A 15,878-nucleotide genomic window follows, 5' to 3' on the forward strand; every position below is an offset into this window, starting at 1 on the left:
CTTTGCAGCTCCCTTTATCTGTGGTTGTTAACCCAAGCTTGATACAGGGCAGGGCAGATTTTTGCATTCCCAGTGCAAGCTAATTGTTACTTACAAGCCCCACTGTGAAATATAAAAGAAGTAAATCCTAAGAAAGGATTTTAAGAAAAGAACCAGTGTTTTCCAGTCTGACGATGAAAATGGGTGGTGTTCTGCCTTTGCCTTGTCTGCAAAGCAGTGCAGACACAGACACAGTGACAGTTTTGTGGTTGGCACAAGTGTGTTTTCCTTGGTGTTGATTTTCTATTTTTATGATTTTACTATATCAGGATATGGGCTTCAAGATTCTTCAGATTCCCTATTCCTTGTCTGCAAAGCAGTGCAGACACAGACACAGTGACAGTTTTGTGGTTGGCACAAGTGTGCTTTCCTTGGTGTTGATTTTCTATTTTTATGATTTTACTATATCAGGATATGGGCTTCAAGATTCTTCAGATTCCCTATAGACAGAGGAGGATATAAATAAAAATATTAAAATGAAGTCTTTAGTATACCAAAATTTTACCATCAATTTACCTATGCATAGTTCATAAATATAATTTTAAACTATGTGTCTGTCTCCTTAAATGTATGTTACTGGATGAGACAGACATAATAAAAATGTCATGGCTGATAAATTGCAAAATGTACTGAACTGAGAGAAAAGAAAACCGGTCTAGGGTCTTTAAATCTGAAGTCTTCTGTCCTGAGAGCTCTGTGGACTCTGAGCCTGCCACAAGCCTCACATGTGTGCACGGGTCTGTTCTCGAGAAGGTTCCTGGCCTATTCAGATTCTCAACAGGACCTGTAACCCAAAAGGGTCGCCCTCCTCAGAGATTTACTCTCCAATGCCCTGATCCATTCAAAGTGGTTCTAGAACAGAAGTACCAATCACTTAGCTACTTGTGCAGGTCACACTGAACAGCCTGTTACGTTTACATCTGTGCTTTTGCTCATCTCAGCTGCATAACTTGCCCTTATTTCAAACCTTTTTTTCTCAACAGATAAAATATTTTGATAAAAGAAGAGACTACTTAAAATTCAAAGAAAAATTTGAAGCAGGAGAATTCCAGCCTTCAAAACCAACTGCAAAATCCTAGGCTGTTCCTGAACTTTTCAAAGAGACTGTTCTTTCTGGATGTTCAGAAACGCTCCCTTGCATACGGGGCAGTAGTGGTCTGAGTCATCAGTACTTCTTCCCTGGGTACAACACTTAATAACTAAAATGATCAAGTAACAGATCAGGGAACATTTAAGCTATGAAGAACAAAATAAAACGGTATCAAATGTGCTTATTAGTTTTAACTTAGTAAGAAATCTATATTAAAAAAAAATTAAAGTCAATCATAAAAGGTGCTTTTTTTTCCTGTATTTTTGCATTAGAGGTTGGGTTGTAGGCAAATATTTATAATAGACATAGACAGAAATTGCAATAAGTAAGTTGCCTTTTAGTGTTCCTGTGAGTTAGCATTTTAATACAGGAACTACAAATGAGGTTGGAGGAGGAAGATTGAACTTAAAATATACACATAAAACAATAAAAGCCATCTATAAAAAAAACCCTGCCTTCAGCTAAAATCATACTTCATGATGAGACAGTGACCGGATTCCTAGCTAGTTCAACAAGACAAAGAGAAATAAAAAGCACACAGATTTGGAAGGAAGAAGTAAAAGTGGCTCCTTGGAGAAATGTCCAATTCCAGACTAAGGTAGGAATGAACCTGGGGCATTGTGTAGTGCCAAAAAAGGAAGTGCTAAAAATATAAAGATGATGGAATGAGGAACAAGTCTTCTTTAGGGCAGAATTCCAACTAATAAATGTAGACGAAATGAGGGAAATGCAGAATTTCACCATCAGAACACTGCCATGGTGACAGCCACAGGCAGTATCTACTGACGGATGCCAAAATGGGTGGGCAGATGTTCAGGAGAAGCAATGTATGTGCACAGCCTCCAGGAACCTCCCCCAAACTGTTAATTACTGTGGTGGTCTTACCAGATACCCCAGATTCTCTGACACTTCTCCTCCGAGAGGGAGTTTACTTTCCCTACCTTGAGTGTGGGCTGGGCTTAGTGACATTTGCTGTTTACAGACCGTGGAAAGGGAAAGTTTGCAACTCAGAGAAGAACGTGGCAAATGCCTCCTCCACCGAACGATCGAGGTGCAGGCCTGCTGATAGCGGTGCCATCTACACATGCGACAAGAAGGCGCCTCATTGCTGTGGTATTCCTCCCTAAAACCTAGCCTTAGTCAAACGAGAAAACACCACCAGACAAACCCAAATTATGGGACACATACGAAACACCTGGCCAGGGCTCTTTGAAAGTGTCCAGGTCAGGAAAGACATGGAAAGACTGAGAATCTGTCAGAGATGGGAGAAGACTAAAGGAACATGGTGACTAAACGCAGTGTCGTATCCTGGACTGGCTCCTGGAAATATGCAGGGGCAGTGGACTCTGAAACTTAAATATTAAAAAGGATCTGGACATAACTGAACTTCATTGCTGGATGTTAATAAATGGTTACCATTAAATAATGAAGTCATCTAAATATCAAACAAAAAAGTCAAAAGAACAGAAACAGTAAATCAATACCCAGGTTTCAATCTCAGTTTTGATAACATACACAGGAGTAATTCAAGTCCTTTGGGTTCAGGTGTATAGCGGTCAAGAGAGAGATTGTTTCTAACCACTACCTGATCTCTGTGCAAAAGCAGTCTATGAAACACTGCACAAGAACGTGACAGAGATGATGGTGGCCTGCTTCCTGACCGAGCACGTTTCTCCTGAGGAATGAGCAAACGTGGAACAGAAGAGCCCAGCGACTCCTCCTCACACAGACCCTGGCCTCAGCCTCACCGTGCTCCTCCTGACTTGAGGGTAAGGGAGTTCATAGGTAATAGCTGCTCATTTCCACAACTGCTTAAACATCTGATTAAAGAAGCAATACAATTTAGCTAAAAGCATTTATTAAAGGGGATAATATATAATAATGTATTTAAGGCACATGAAATTGTTTTGGCATTAAATTGTAAGAGAAAAGAAATACCAATTCATTAGTCTAAATAGTTAAAAAAAAAAAAGTCTCGTTAGCACTGACAGTTCATCTCAGATAAGGCACAAACTTCATGACGGGAGTCCCTGTGCCCGAGCAGCTGTTGCCGGGTGTATTCCCAGATCAGCAGAGCACCACTCACATGAACGTTTAGTGAGCGGATGATCCCCTGCTGGGGAATTTCCACACAGACATCCAACTGCTGGATCAGATTGGCTGGAATTCCTTCACGTTCATTTCTGACGAAGAGAAACGGGTAAGAAAAGATATTTTTCTTGTAATAAACAATTTAGATAGAATTTCTTAGATATTCTGAATGCTACTGAAAGAGATGAAAAGATTTTGATTCTGGGTTCACCTGACCGTCCCAGACAGGTGGACAAAAGGAAAACAGGGGGGCGGGGGGGCCTTCCATAAACGTTCAAAGACAGAAGAAAAGTGTAGGCATGCTGTCAGGGGCCTAGGTAGACTGTAGGCCGGGGCTCAGAGAATGTACTACAGACAAAAGAACTTGCTTACCCCAACAAGAGTAGAGATTTCTCAGGAAAGTGATACTGGATTAGGTCTACACTCTTGGTGGTTTGTTCCACTCCGATGATGGTGTAACCTTCTGCTTTTTTCTGTTGTAGGTAATCAATTAGCTGAGGAGGTTTTACCTTAATATGAATTCAAAAAGAGTAGAATATTAAATCATTCACTTGTATCCCAACTTGGAGTAAAATGAGAGTTAAAAAAACTTAAACTAAACTTGCTAAAAGTCTTTTTAAACAGGAAAAGGACCAACTTACACACACTAAAAAAGAACTCCCCCAACAGCACATAAATTTATACAAATTTTTCCTGAATCGAGAGTGAGCTGTAGCAGGACACATTTAACAGAACAGAATTCTACGTTACTGATGATTCCTAAAACTATAACAATGTAGAATATAAGAAAAGGAACAGGAGAACAGAAGTGGGCTGTATTTTACTTTTAAGTATTTTTAAACTACTAAAGGCTGGACTACTATAAATTACTATAAAAGCAGTAATACATGGGGCCGACCCCGTGTCACACTCGGGTTCGGATCCTATATAGGGATGACGGGTGCACTCACAGCGCTCACTGGCTGAGCGCGGTGCGACCGGTCTCAAAAAGGACAAAAAAAAAAAAAAGCAGTAATACATGAAGACAGAGCACTACAAAGTATTTTCACAAAGAAAAATTTTAGTAACAAATTACTCTCCACCCACCTCCAGCAAAGGAAGCCACTGCTCTGCGGAGACACTGAGGTGCTGAAACTGTTTGTCACCGACACACTGCAGGTTGCCGAGAACAAGCACCGAAGCTCCAAACACCTCACAGGTCCGGCACAGTCCTACACAGAACAACCTGAAGTTGTTATGATTGTTTCCAACAAATGCTAAGCTCACTGTACTCCTTTATTCCCAACGAGGGTTCAATGTGGAAAGGACAGCCAAAAATGGCTGTGGATTGATTAAAAATTTTCAGGATCAAAGTATTTGAAGCAAGCTCCCTGGAAAACTACAATTTTACCTCCTAAATTTGTTGGCTTATTAATGAGCGAGGCCACGACAATCAGTCTACTAACTGACTTTCCAAGTTTGGCAGCACGATCCTGAAACATAAGCTCCTGGTCTAAATCCAGAATGTTATTTTTCCATGGGATGATTTTCTTCTGAACATCAGTCCACTCTAACTGGTCATCTGTTCTGCCTGAGTTAGAACCTTGGAAGGAAAAAGAAAATAATCCCATATGTAAAAGTAAATCTGAATCTGTCTATATATTTATTTACACATTTATATGTATTTTTCAAAGTCTAAAATGATAGTTTAGAATGAGATTTATTTAACTATTATCAACTAAAGAACTTTACTTGGATTCAGACACAATTGCCATTTTTAATAGTAATTTCATGAAAATGTAAGATGCACATTTTTTCACATTCTAGCATATCCGAAACTGGGAGGCATTTTAAAAATAACAGAGTGGCATATAGTTCGGTAACACATTTTTTCTTGGAGGTACATTAAATACTGTTGTGTCTTACAAATAATAGGATAGTAGGTTAGAGTTTCCTGTAGAAATATTGCATTCCTGAAAGCACATAAATAAAATCTCTAAAATTATCTTACAAGTACTTGGGGGAACTTTTCTAAAATGAAGGATATTTCTATAAAGCCATTGTCTCTTGACTACCTGATGAGTATACAGACTGTAATTAACCTAACTGCAGTGTTTGACCTCTGCAGTACAGGGCTGAGACCCTCCTTCGAGGTCCTTCCTCAACTCTGTTCTCCAAAGTGATCACTGAGCTATCAAGGAGCACTTAATTTACTAGAGAGAACAGACATGCAAATATCTCTAACAATACAAGAAGGAGGTATGCCCACACAGAAAGGAATTATTGATGTCTCGGGGAGGGAGAGAGAAGAGAGGCTCGAGTGAAGGGAGGTCAGAGTTTGCAGAGCAGACTCTGGCAAGAGCAGGGGCAGGTGCTGGGCTGTAGAAAAAGAGGATTCAGGCTGCGGCAGGTGCTTTGGTTTAGCTCACAGCATGCAATGGATGGAGGGAGAGGCTCGGCCCCCATCACAAGGGCTCTGTACATAAGGATAAAAAATTCATTTTACAGATGGGAGCCACTGGAGACTTTACAGAAGGGGGACAACAGTACAAGTGTTGTGCTTTAGAAAAGTCTGTCTTAAAAGAACCATTTCTGTGATGACCAAGGGACACCATTCACAGAGAGTGTGAGTATGTAAAGGAGGCAAGTTTGGGCAGAAAAGCAGATTCCGTTGGGAAATTTAAAGAGCTTATGGAGTCTCTGGGCACAGATGTGCGGTAGGCTCAGGAAGGGGGCTGGGCAACAGGTGGCGATCTGAAAGCTCACAGTCGTGGAGGTGCTGGTTTCAGGTGTCAGGGACAGCATGCTGTGTAAGGAGACCAGGCCGTTGGAAACGTTCAGGGGACACTTACAAACACTGAGGGCTCAGCATGAAACCCCACCACAATATACCTGTCTTTACCAAAAACAAGCAAACATCACCAACAGAAAGGCTCTTCAGCCTTTCTGCTGCCCAGGTGACACTGTTTCTCCACTCCGCTCTGTGGCAGACTCAGCAGTTGCCTACCTGTGTCGTCCCCCTCCCCCGCCACCACCTGCCCACCCAAGAAGCCGCCTGTGTCGTTCGCCATTCTCCATCCAGGAAAACATCCCCAGACCCCAGCCTGCCTGCGTCACACCTTAGGAAGGTTTCCCCTCTGTCGCTCTGTCCCCTGCTTCATTTTGTTTTCATGGCACGTTTTAGTACCTGACATCGTATTGTAAGTTTGTGGGTGTCTCCTGTGTGAGCACGTGCGCGCCTGGGGCAGGGCCCCGGGCTCATGCCTCACACAGGCAGCGGCCAGCCAGCCTCTGCTGAGCCAACAATAAAAGCGGTACGTTTTAGCCTTTGTGACCATCTGCAGTGCCTGATTAATCTGCGCTTTCCCAGAGCTCTCCTCCAGAGACACTGAGTTAAAAGTCTAAGGGTGGCACCCGGAACCTGTACTCTTAACACATTGTCCAAGCAATTCCTGAAAATGTTAAAAGCTTAGAGGACCACAAATGTAGGGGACAAGTGAGGACTCCTAAAAGAGAGAGAAGGGTCAGGAGGAAAGTCAGGCCAGCAGGAGACCAGCCACAGGCAGGGCAGATGTGACGAGAGAAGAGCGTCCACTTCGATTCTGGAAGGAAGGAGACCGAAAGAAAATTTCCGTTTTTCTGAAAGAAGTGTCAGTGGTGACCATGGGTTAGGGAACACAGACCACTGACATGCACCTACGAGCAGGAGAGCTGTGGTTTTAAGAACGGGGTAGGGACATTGGGCCCAGGTATTTCAGGGCAGCGTGACTGGGAAGGAAAGGAGGAGAAGGGGGCACAGGCCACAGGTGGAGAGGACGGGGGTTCCAGAGAAAGCTGAAGGGCAGGATCAGTGTCAGGAAGGCGGGAGATGCGGGAGAAGGGACAGAGAGCACGAGTGGCGGCCACCCAGACCAGCAAGAGCCAGAACTAAGAGCTCCACTTTTCTTCCTACAAGGGACAAAGCAGAGATTTCAAAATTTGGCCCTTTTGAAGGTTTGCATTTTTACAGAAATATAAAGCAGAAGAGCAATGAGTATTAATGGCCAATGCCATTTAAAAGAAGAGAAGCTTCTCATTTTATACAAAGCGGATTAGGTTCTCTCTGGCTTTTTATAGAAAAGCTAACTTTCAACTAAAAGTACTAGTCACTGCTATCTCACATTTTTTCACTGTCTTTTCTCTGAGCAGAGTTCCCACATCAAGGAGAAAGTGATTATTCTCAACCGTGTGTCCTGAGTAACTTAAATCAATAAGCCTTACCAAGTTGATAAGGCAAAAAAAAATAAAACAAAAACTCTGCTTACCTATGTCCTGCTGAGACCAGTCACCTGGTTTTAGTTCACCAAGTTGAGTTTGAGAAAGGTACCACTGAAATCCCGCATCTAAAGGAATGTCAGTGTATTTGGCAAATTTACTGATGGCGATCCATTCATCTTCAATGAGGCCTGAAAGGCGTGGCAGGATGTAAAATATGGTCTGAAAAGAGAATTGTAAAATCTAAATTTTTCCCTCAAAAATAACAATGATAACATGTTTAAAGTGTAACTTAATTATTATTACTGATGTATTCTCCCAAACTATCATATCTGACCAAATTACATACTGTACTTTCATTTATATCTTGTGGCAATTGTCTATATACATTTCTCATCTTCTCTAAGAAATTCGGGGATTAATTTAGGAAATCCCTGAGAGCAGGCAGATCTTTTGCTCTAGCACCTCTAACTGTATGTAATAAACCACTGTGCTCTTAAGAAAAACAAAGTGTTTTAGAATTAATCAGTACAAATGATGGATAACATAGGGATAAATGCAATTTACTGATAATCAAACACCTCCATAAGCGACCTCCATAAGCGATCAAGTTCAAGCTCCTTTGACACCAAACCTTTCACTCCCGCTACCATTAGATAAATTCAGAATCTGAATAATTATCTGTGTGATGCCCGGCAAGCCATTCAGTCTTGCTTGGCTTCAACCCCGTCATTCGTAAGGTGAGGATAAAGTCAGATTAAACAGCACGCGGAAGTGTGCTGTGAGCTGCACAGCATGATCCGCTGTGAACAGTCCTTACACTGCAACCCTCCTGTCCTTTTCTCACCTACTAAAGAAAACTGAGAAACAGAAAATGATCAACGGTGAAAAGGTGCATGAGAAGCAGAAGCCCAAGTAACAGGCATTTAGAAATGAAATAATGAATTTATAACAATGAACATCTGCATGAAATTTTTTAGGACGAACACGGCTTTCTTCATGCTAGCTGTATTTGTGCACATTTAAACTGGCATAATGATTGCAACTAAATGTTTATTAAGTGGGTACTAAGTACAGCTCCAAATATCATAAGACATGCAGTTCTTATGAGCCATTAGCTCCCATTATTTTATTTACACATATAGTTCTGATTCATATCATTCATGGACAATAAAATATATAAAATATATGAGAGTGAAAGCAGTGAAATGCAGAGATTAGGGAGAGAGGAAAGCAGAGGACTTACTCCTGCTGGAGGACTCAACAGAAAAGGGTTCCCTTAACACTAGAGTTATAAAGGAGTCCTGCAGAAAGATGTCACACAAAGCATTCTGGGCGCTAAAGAACAGAGCAGAGCAGGTTAAAAAATCTGAAAAATCCTACACAATAGTGGCAGTGAAGCAGCAGAAAATACACATTAATGTTCTCTAATGCATATCTCACAATATAGAGATTTTTATTTTCTTAAAGGCCAGTTTATTACTAATCTAAGAAAAAAAGTGCTTATCCACAGGAGTTAAAGTTACTAATACTTAGAAGTTCTTTAGAGGAAAAGTCTTAGGTCAAATGTTTTAAATTCAGAGGCAGCACATTATAATTATGAACGAGGGAGAATGTAATAGGGTTTACACAAATTATAATTTACATATGAATTAATTATAATAAACACATTTATGGTTCTTAGAATTACATAAGCATATTCTGTTACAGTCAATGAGGTGGTATATCATTTGCTATACAAATTTCATTTACCCAGAGCCTAAAAAATGCCATTAACAGCAGAGTAGATGTTTTGTTCTTTTCATTAACAATGGGCTTCTGCACAATAAAATCTCACCTGCACAAATGTCCTCACTCATTTCCTTTTATTGTCATAACAGATTTCTGTTAGAATTAAATATTCCCTTCCAGTGCTGACAAGCCAGACACTGCCTGAGAAACAGAACATGAAAATGGCCAATTTTCACTGCTTAGAGTGAGCTGTGAGCAAGTTATCTGCATAAAGTGACAAAATTAAACTTAGAGCTTTAAAATCTTATGGTGACATCTATAAGCAAGTCAAAAACAAAATTAACCAAATCATAACCCTTCAACAACTACAGCAGAAAAGAAGCACTGGGATTAAAGTTACCGCGGGGAATTTACGAATGACATTCTGTGCTCACCTCCAGACAATAGTCCTTAAGTGGGTGAAATGTCGCAAAAAAGAAATGCTCTTGGATGCGCTGCCAATTCCTCCTGGCATTCCTAAGGGTTAAAAATACGGAATGAGGCACAGACACATGAAACCACTCTGGTGAGGGGGGAACCAGTCAGACATCTTAGGTAATGCAGAATGTGGAAGGAATGGAAAATCTTGCGAATTTTATCCCAAAGCTTATACACCCATATCTCCAAGATCAATATACCTTCCAAACTGACACTAAATTTTACATTTTGAAATGGAACTCAAATATGAAGAGAGAAATTAAATAACTCCTTCGAAGTCGTACAAGAACCAGTGGCTCAACAAGATTAAAGCCGGTTTCAGCTGTAAGCGCCTCACCCATCCGGCGGAGCGCAGAGAGGGCCAGAAACCTCAGGCCACGGCTCACTCGTGTGTGATGGGGGGGAAGGGCGGGTGTCACCTGGCAATGACGGGAAACCCTCTTGGGCAGGGATCCCCGTCTCTCTCCGGCAGTAAACCCTCTTCCTCCAGGAGAGACAACCGTGACGCGAGTCTCTCTTCTACTCTGAAGCCTCATGACACCTGACCACACTGTGCCTACTTTCACAAACCAAGCATGTTTTAAATTCTTCACACACGTGTCAAGTTTTAAAAGCCAAAAGAGACAGGGATAAAAATCATGCAACACGACAGGCAGGTTTCAGTTTAAATTCACGATCATCAACTCAAACACAAAGTAGCAACGTCAAGACATGTTCTGGCAAGATCCTTCTCCTGCTCCAGCCAGTGTGTCTTCCCTGCTCTCACATCCCCCTCACCCCCGCCCCCGCCATTAGCAGGTGGCCCTGCCTTGCAGGAGGGAGAACCAGAGGACATCAGATGACAGGTCCTTCCCCCTCCCGCCACTGCCTCCTCGTCCACCTGCCCCGTCTCTCTCTTTCTCTGTCTCTCTGTGTCTCCCTTTCCCTCTCTCCCTCTCTCTCTGTCTCTCCCTCCCTTGGCTTCTTTCAGGAGTCTCCTCGGGGTTGGCCCCATCTGTGTCCTCCCCTCTTTCCGACACCAGCCTTTCCTTCAGCCTCTTCAAAAGAAACTTTATGTCTTAAAAGACAAAACTACTGAAACGCACTGAAGTGTCCGTCCATAGGGGACCTGTGAGGTAACTTAAGGCACAGCCGTACAACGGAACATTACGGGGCTGGTAAAAGAAAGACCGACTTACTGGGGTTCCCCTCTGGTGGGGAGGGGAGGAGGGACAGCGGGGAGGAGGCCGCCCCGTTCTTCTCTGACACCTTCTGCTCTGCTCAATTTCCTACGCATGAGTATTATTTAAAAACAACTCATGTGACCGAAAATAAAAGCCCTCTTGACAGCACTTCCCCCACAGCTATTGTACTTCCTAATGCACTTTTCTGGAGAGAACTCTCTGCATAAATTGACTCACTGCCCTCACTGCCCATTTTTAAAAAAAATTAAAGACATGAAATATTTTAAATATTCCAAATATTCAAGTAAAGGAAATAATATAACAGACACCAAGGAAACAAGCCCAGTCACCAAGAGACGCTCTGATATAACATGTTAATATCTATTGTACTTCCTAATGCACTTTTCTGGAGAGAACTCTCTGCATAAATTGACTCACTGCCCATTTTTAAAAAAAATTAAAGACATGAAATATTTTAAATATTCCAAATATTCAAGTAAAGGAAATAATATAACAGACACCAAGGACACAAGCCCAGTCACCAAGAGACGCTCTGATATAACATGTTAATACGTTATCATATTAATTTGGTTTCTGTCCCCACCACGCTACTGAAATTGTTCCTGCTAAATCCAGTAAGCACCTCTGGGCTCTTATTTTGTCTTACCTCAAACCTGTCCAGTTCTCTATCCCTATACTAATCTCTTACTAATCCAAATCACAACTGTCCTTCCATTCTCTCTTGCCCAGCTCTGATCTGCTCTTCACACTTTAAAAAATGCAAAAGCAACCCTGATGACGTCATTCTCAAGTTCAAACGTGTCACTGGCTTCCCGATGCACCTGCTACACACAGGCCCAGCCCCGCCCTGCCCTGCCTCAGTCTCCCTCCGTCATCTTCTCCCAGACCAGCCTTCCTCGGCTTCCAGGCATCCCCAACACTGCCTCTTCTGTCCAGAAATCTCTTTCCTCCACTCTTCATGTGCCCAATTCCTAGTCATCCTTTAGATTTTCACGTACGCGTCATGTTACTTAGAAAGGCCTTCCCTAGACAACTCAGACTGGTCTATATTTTTTCATCACAACCTTTACTTTTTTATGTCTTATTTAAACACTTTTTTTATTTGGATGATTCCCTGACGTCTGTCTCCACCTGCCCGTGAACTACCTGAAGGCAGAACCTTCGTGCACCCGGCCTGCGTGGATCCCCCAGCACGCACATGGCCGGCGCCCGTCACGAGTCCGGCTCTAAGGCAGTATGTATCCAAAGAACAGAGGTGGCTTAACACCCAGCGTTCCTTATTTTTATTGGCTATATACCTCCTACCTGGTAGTAGGATTTTAAAAGAACAAATTATTTCTTAAAGGGGGTTTGCTGCTTAATAAAAAATATGAGGTGAGCCAGTTGCTTTTAGAAATCAAAACTCAGCTGCCAAGAAACTTGGAATAGGATCAACAACCAGCCGAAATGTCTCTATACCAAACAATCGATCATGATCTAATCACGGAGAACACTGTAAACTGACCAGCAAATGCCTACGTGCATGTCAAATCACGTCAATTTTCAAACATCCTCCATGTCCACGGATTAACTACACCCTGTGTCCCCTGGCTGCTTATCTCTAACCATCAGACACAAGTAGCACATTACATAGAGAGTGTGTGTCCTATTAAGATATGAGTAAGTTCATCAAATTACACTTTATAATGAGGAACAACTTTTGTAGGCTGAGCTTGGATTACTACAGGATAATGCAAATAAGATCCTGAAAAACATTAATGCTCAACCCTACACACATGTAAGCTCAGCCACGGAGTCACCAAACATAATAAATGATAAACACATACCCATACACCATGAAGAAATGGAACATTTAAGATCACTTAAAAAGATCAAGAATCTTAGTTGCCCGATGATACCTGGGAATTCAGGGATCCCAGCCAGTGCCACCATGAATTCCTAACTTCAACCACTAGTCTCTAGTGGGCCCGGCACCGGGAGCCACGACACTGACCGGCACGCCGTGTCCTGGCGGTGTTCACCCTGCCTCTGTTCCCTAGTCCCTGTCCATAACCCGTCTCCCCACCCAACCAACCCTCTTTCTGTCCTTCTATTCCCTTTTCGCCGTTCTATCTCAGGGAACCCTATGATAGTACTTATATTTGCTGAATTCAGTATCTTTCTCCTGAGTCCCCAAAACCTCCCCTACCCACTTAATCGCCCAAATGCCTCTTTTCAATGAAGGTATCAAAAGTTAAGGCAGGTAGCAGAGTCCTAAGTATTTTGTGGCTGGGGAGGTACCCTCACGCCAGCCCCATGAGAAAGCTACATAATGACACATAAATGGTCTGATTTATGCCAAGTGCTAACCAGATGGCCATGGGAAAGGCCCCTACGTGTTACTGGTGCTCCAAATGCTATTTCATTTGCCTGATATGCTGCTTCCAACCTCTGTGGACATAAACAGCTACTTTCTGAGCCTCTAAAGAAAAACCTTTTACACTGATTGATATTGCTTCGGTCTCTGAAATTTATAGAAGTCTGAACATTCCTGGATGGTGACAATCAATGATAATAATAAAAAAAAGCAAAACACCACCTCAAAGAGAAGGAAACAAGCCCAGTCACCTGCTTCTGGGCCAGGCCGAGTGTGGGGAAGGAGGTGTATTTCAGAACGCCCTGGGGCCCCCCAAAACACGGGGTCCCACTCCCTCCCACTCTCCTTCCGCAGAGGCAGCATTTTACCTGCTTGATACTGAGCTTCTGTGTAAGACTTTGGTTGGGGAATAGAAAAGTTCTCTAAGAAAAGAAAAAGAACCAAGCCTTCAGCTCTAAGTGTAGCCGAGAGGTTAAGGAGCGTGTCTCTAAAGCCAGATCGTGCTTCTCAGCAGCCTTTGACACAGAGGAGAAATGTGTGGCTGTGCTGAACAATCGTCTACACATACGTAAAAGATTTGTGTAAAATAAAGGCTGGAGGGTAAAAGAGCAGTGAAAGGTCAAGGTGGAGCTGACATGGGAACTGTAGCTACACTTCACACCCAATGGCGAGCTGTGCGTGCCCGGCCTCCCGCAGGCTCTATGCTCCGAGGAGCCAGGGTGCGGGCCCTGCTCGCCCACCTCGGTGGCTCTGCTGGGGGGACACAGGCCCCGGCTCCCTACCCGGCTCCGTGCGCACTCTCCACCTGACGGAGGATGGATTCAACCACAGAGGTCAGAGCGTCCGCGTCTTCCACACGCCATGCTTGACACAGGTTCCAGACTTTCTTAAGGGCAACTAGAGCGTACAGCCGAACGCTGAAATTGTGGCTGAGACACCACTGCAGTGCGGTGACAAGGGCTTGCTTCAGAATGAGTTTCTGAAAGGAAGGGGGAAGATTCTTCAAATGTGAACACGGGCCTTTTACCCTTGTCCGTATGACAAAAAAAGGTACACACACGATGACGTCCTACTGGTATGCCTTATTTCACTGGTTTGCTAGCAGGGCTTCTCATCCTCCCCTTCTGGAAAAATCTGGTGCACTGACGTTCGCAGGTTTCTCGAGAACAACCGTTCCCCCAGCTCACTAGTTGTCGTGAATGCTGCAATACAGTTTCCCATACTCCGGGACCTGGGTTAACTTGGACAAAGTACTTTTCCGCTAACCATTACATAACGACAATGTTTTAAAAATGTATCCTCCTTCACTTACTACTTTGCCCTGGGCTGAAAAAGCTAGAAATACCCAAGAGGCCAACTTCTGCTGAACGTCAAGGTGCTTCTAAAGCAAGACACCACGTACAGTGCATTTTCGTCCTCGTCACTGATTTCTGAGCTGCTCTGTCTTCCCTTGTGTTCACTGTGGGCCCACAGAGCACCAAGTGGTGACAGGAAAATTAAGAAGTGACAAGAAAAATAAAGTGGCCTAAACTTCTCATGCAAACTTCAGGCTTCACAGCCTGGAGATGTCATGCAACGACACCCCTGGGTGTCTGAAATCGCATAGTTCAATAGACACTGAAAGTCAAAGGGAGCGACACATGAGGCCACTTTCCAAAATCTCATGGAAAGCTTCACTCATCTTTTAATTCTGTTTTTCCATGAACTTTTGGAAGTACCCTCACATTAATATGGAAACCAGAAGGACCCAAACTTTTAATAAAATATCAGAAGCTATTCCGATGCTCGTACCAAATGAACTCCCCGCAGCCCCACCAAGGGACATCTAGAAAGGCTTTCTGGGCTGCACCCAGCTGAGCAGCCCAGTTAGTTCCCACTGACTGATTAAAAACAACCATATTCACAGAATAGTTTACCAAATGCTGCAGCAATGGTTTAGAACACAGTTCAGTTACTCAAAGTTTCTCTGAGAAGGATAAAACACAGATGTAAATGCAGCTGCGCCCCACAAAACGACAATTCAGTCAAGAACAGGCCACATATACGACGGCAGTCCCATGAGATTGTAACGGCTACACCACACAGTAGCCCAGGTGTGCAGCAGGCTACACCGTGTGTGTGTGTAAGTGCGCTCTGTGGTGCTCATGCAACGACAAAACTGCCTAACAACACGTTTCTCAGAATGTGTCCCTCCTGTTGTGACATATGACGTCCTCTTTCTTACGTTCCTTTCTTTCATTCCTTTATTCAACATGTCATCAACATTTATCAAAGGTCACTGTACTGCCAGCATCACAAGGACGCTGTTGGGAGAGACACACACACACAACTGTACTATATATGTGACCATCTCTGTGTGACAAATAAGTGTGAAAATACCATCTGTGAACACAGCAGATAAAGGAGAACTAGTCAGGGCCCATCTAGAAAGGCTACATGGAGAAGCAAGCTTCTGAATGATACGTAATTAAATATTCAGTCATATTCTAGAAGTCGAAAACCAAGGCAGGTTAACCATAACGACCAAAGTTTCATTAGAAGATAACTTAAAAATCAAAGACAGGCAAAAAGTAATATAAATAACTAATCATTATCATTCTGTAGTCCTTGTTAACAACACTGGCAGTCGGAGGCGCACTGGTCTGCATTTTGCAGAATATCCCTGGGTTGAGACTTG

At 43.0% G+C, this 15,878-nt stretch overlaps 1 protein-coding gene across 1 annotated transcript in view; it reads right to left on the minus strand.

Moving 5' to 3' along the window:
* Positions 1 to 2,970: 2,970 nt before the first annotated feature.
* The window catches only part of TARBP1 (TAR (HIV-1) RNA binding protein 1), a 62,015-nt gene continuing 49,107 nt past the window's right edge, over positions 2,971 to 15,878 (minus strand). The window contains exons 23-29 of the mRNA XM_008584726.1: positions 13,984 to 14,180; positions 9,619 to 9,700; positions 7,504 to 7,675; positions 4,611 to 4,802; positions 4,307 to 4,431; positions 3,593 to 3,729; positions 2,971 to 3,312 (exon numbers count right to left, since the gene is read on the minus strand). Of these exons, the coding sequence (XP_008582948.1) occupies positions 3,108 to 3,312; positions 3,593 to 3,729; positions 4,307 to 4,431; positions 4,611 to 4,802; positions 7,504 to 7,675; positions 9,619 to 9,700; positions 13,984 to 14,180 (1,110 nt within the window). The 3' untranslated portion in view covers positions 2,971 to 3,107. The remainder of the gene's footprint in view (positions 3,313 to 3,592; positions 3,730 to 4,306; positions 4,432 to 4,610; positions 4,803 to 7,503; positions 7,676 to 9,618; positions 9,701 to 13,983; positions 14,181 to 15,878) is intronic.

This window comes from Galeopterus variegatus, unplaced genomic scaffold (genome assembly GCF_000696425.1).
Source record: "Galeopterus variegatus unplaced genomic scaffold, G_variegatus-3.0.2 Scaffold3348, whole genome shotgun sequence".
Taxonomy (NCBI): domain Eukaryota; kingdom Metazoa; phylum Chordata; class Mammalia; order Dermoptera; family Cynocephalidae; genus Galeopterus; species Galeopterus variegatus.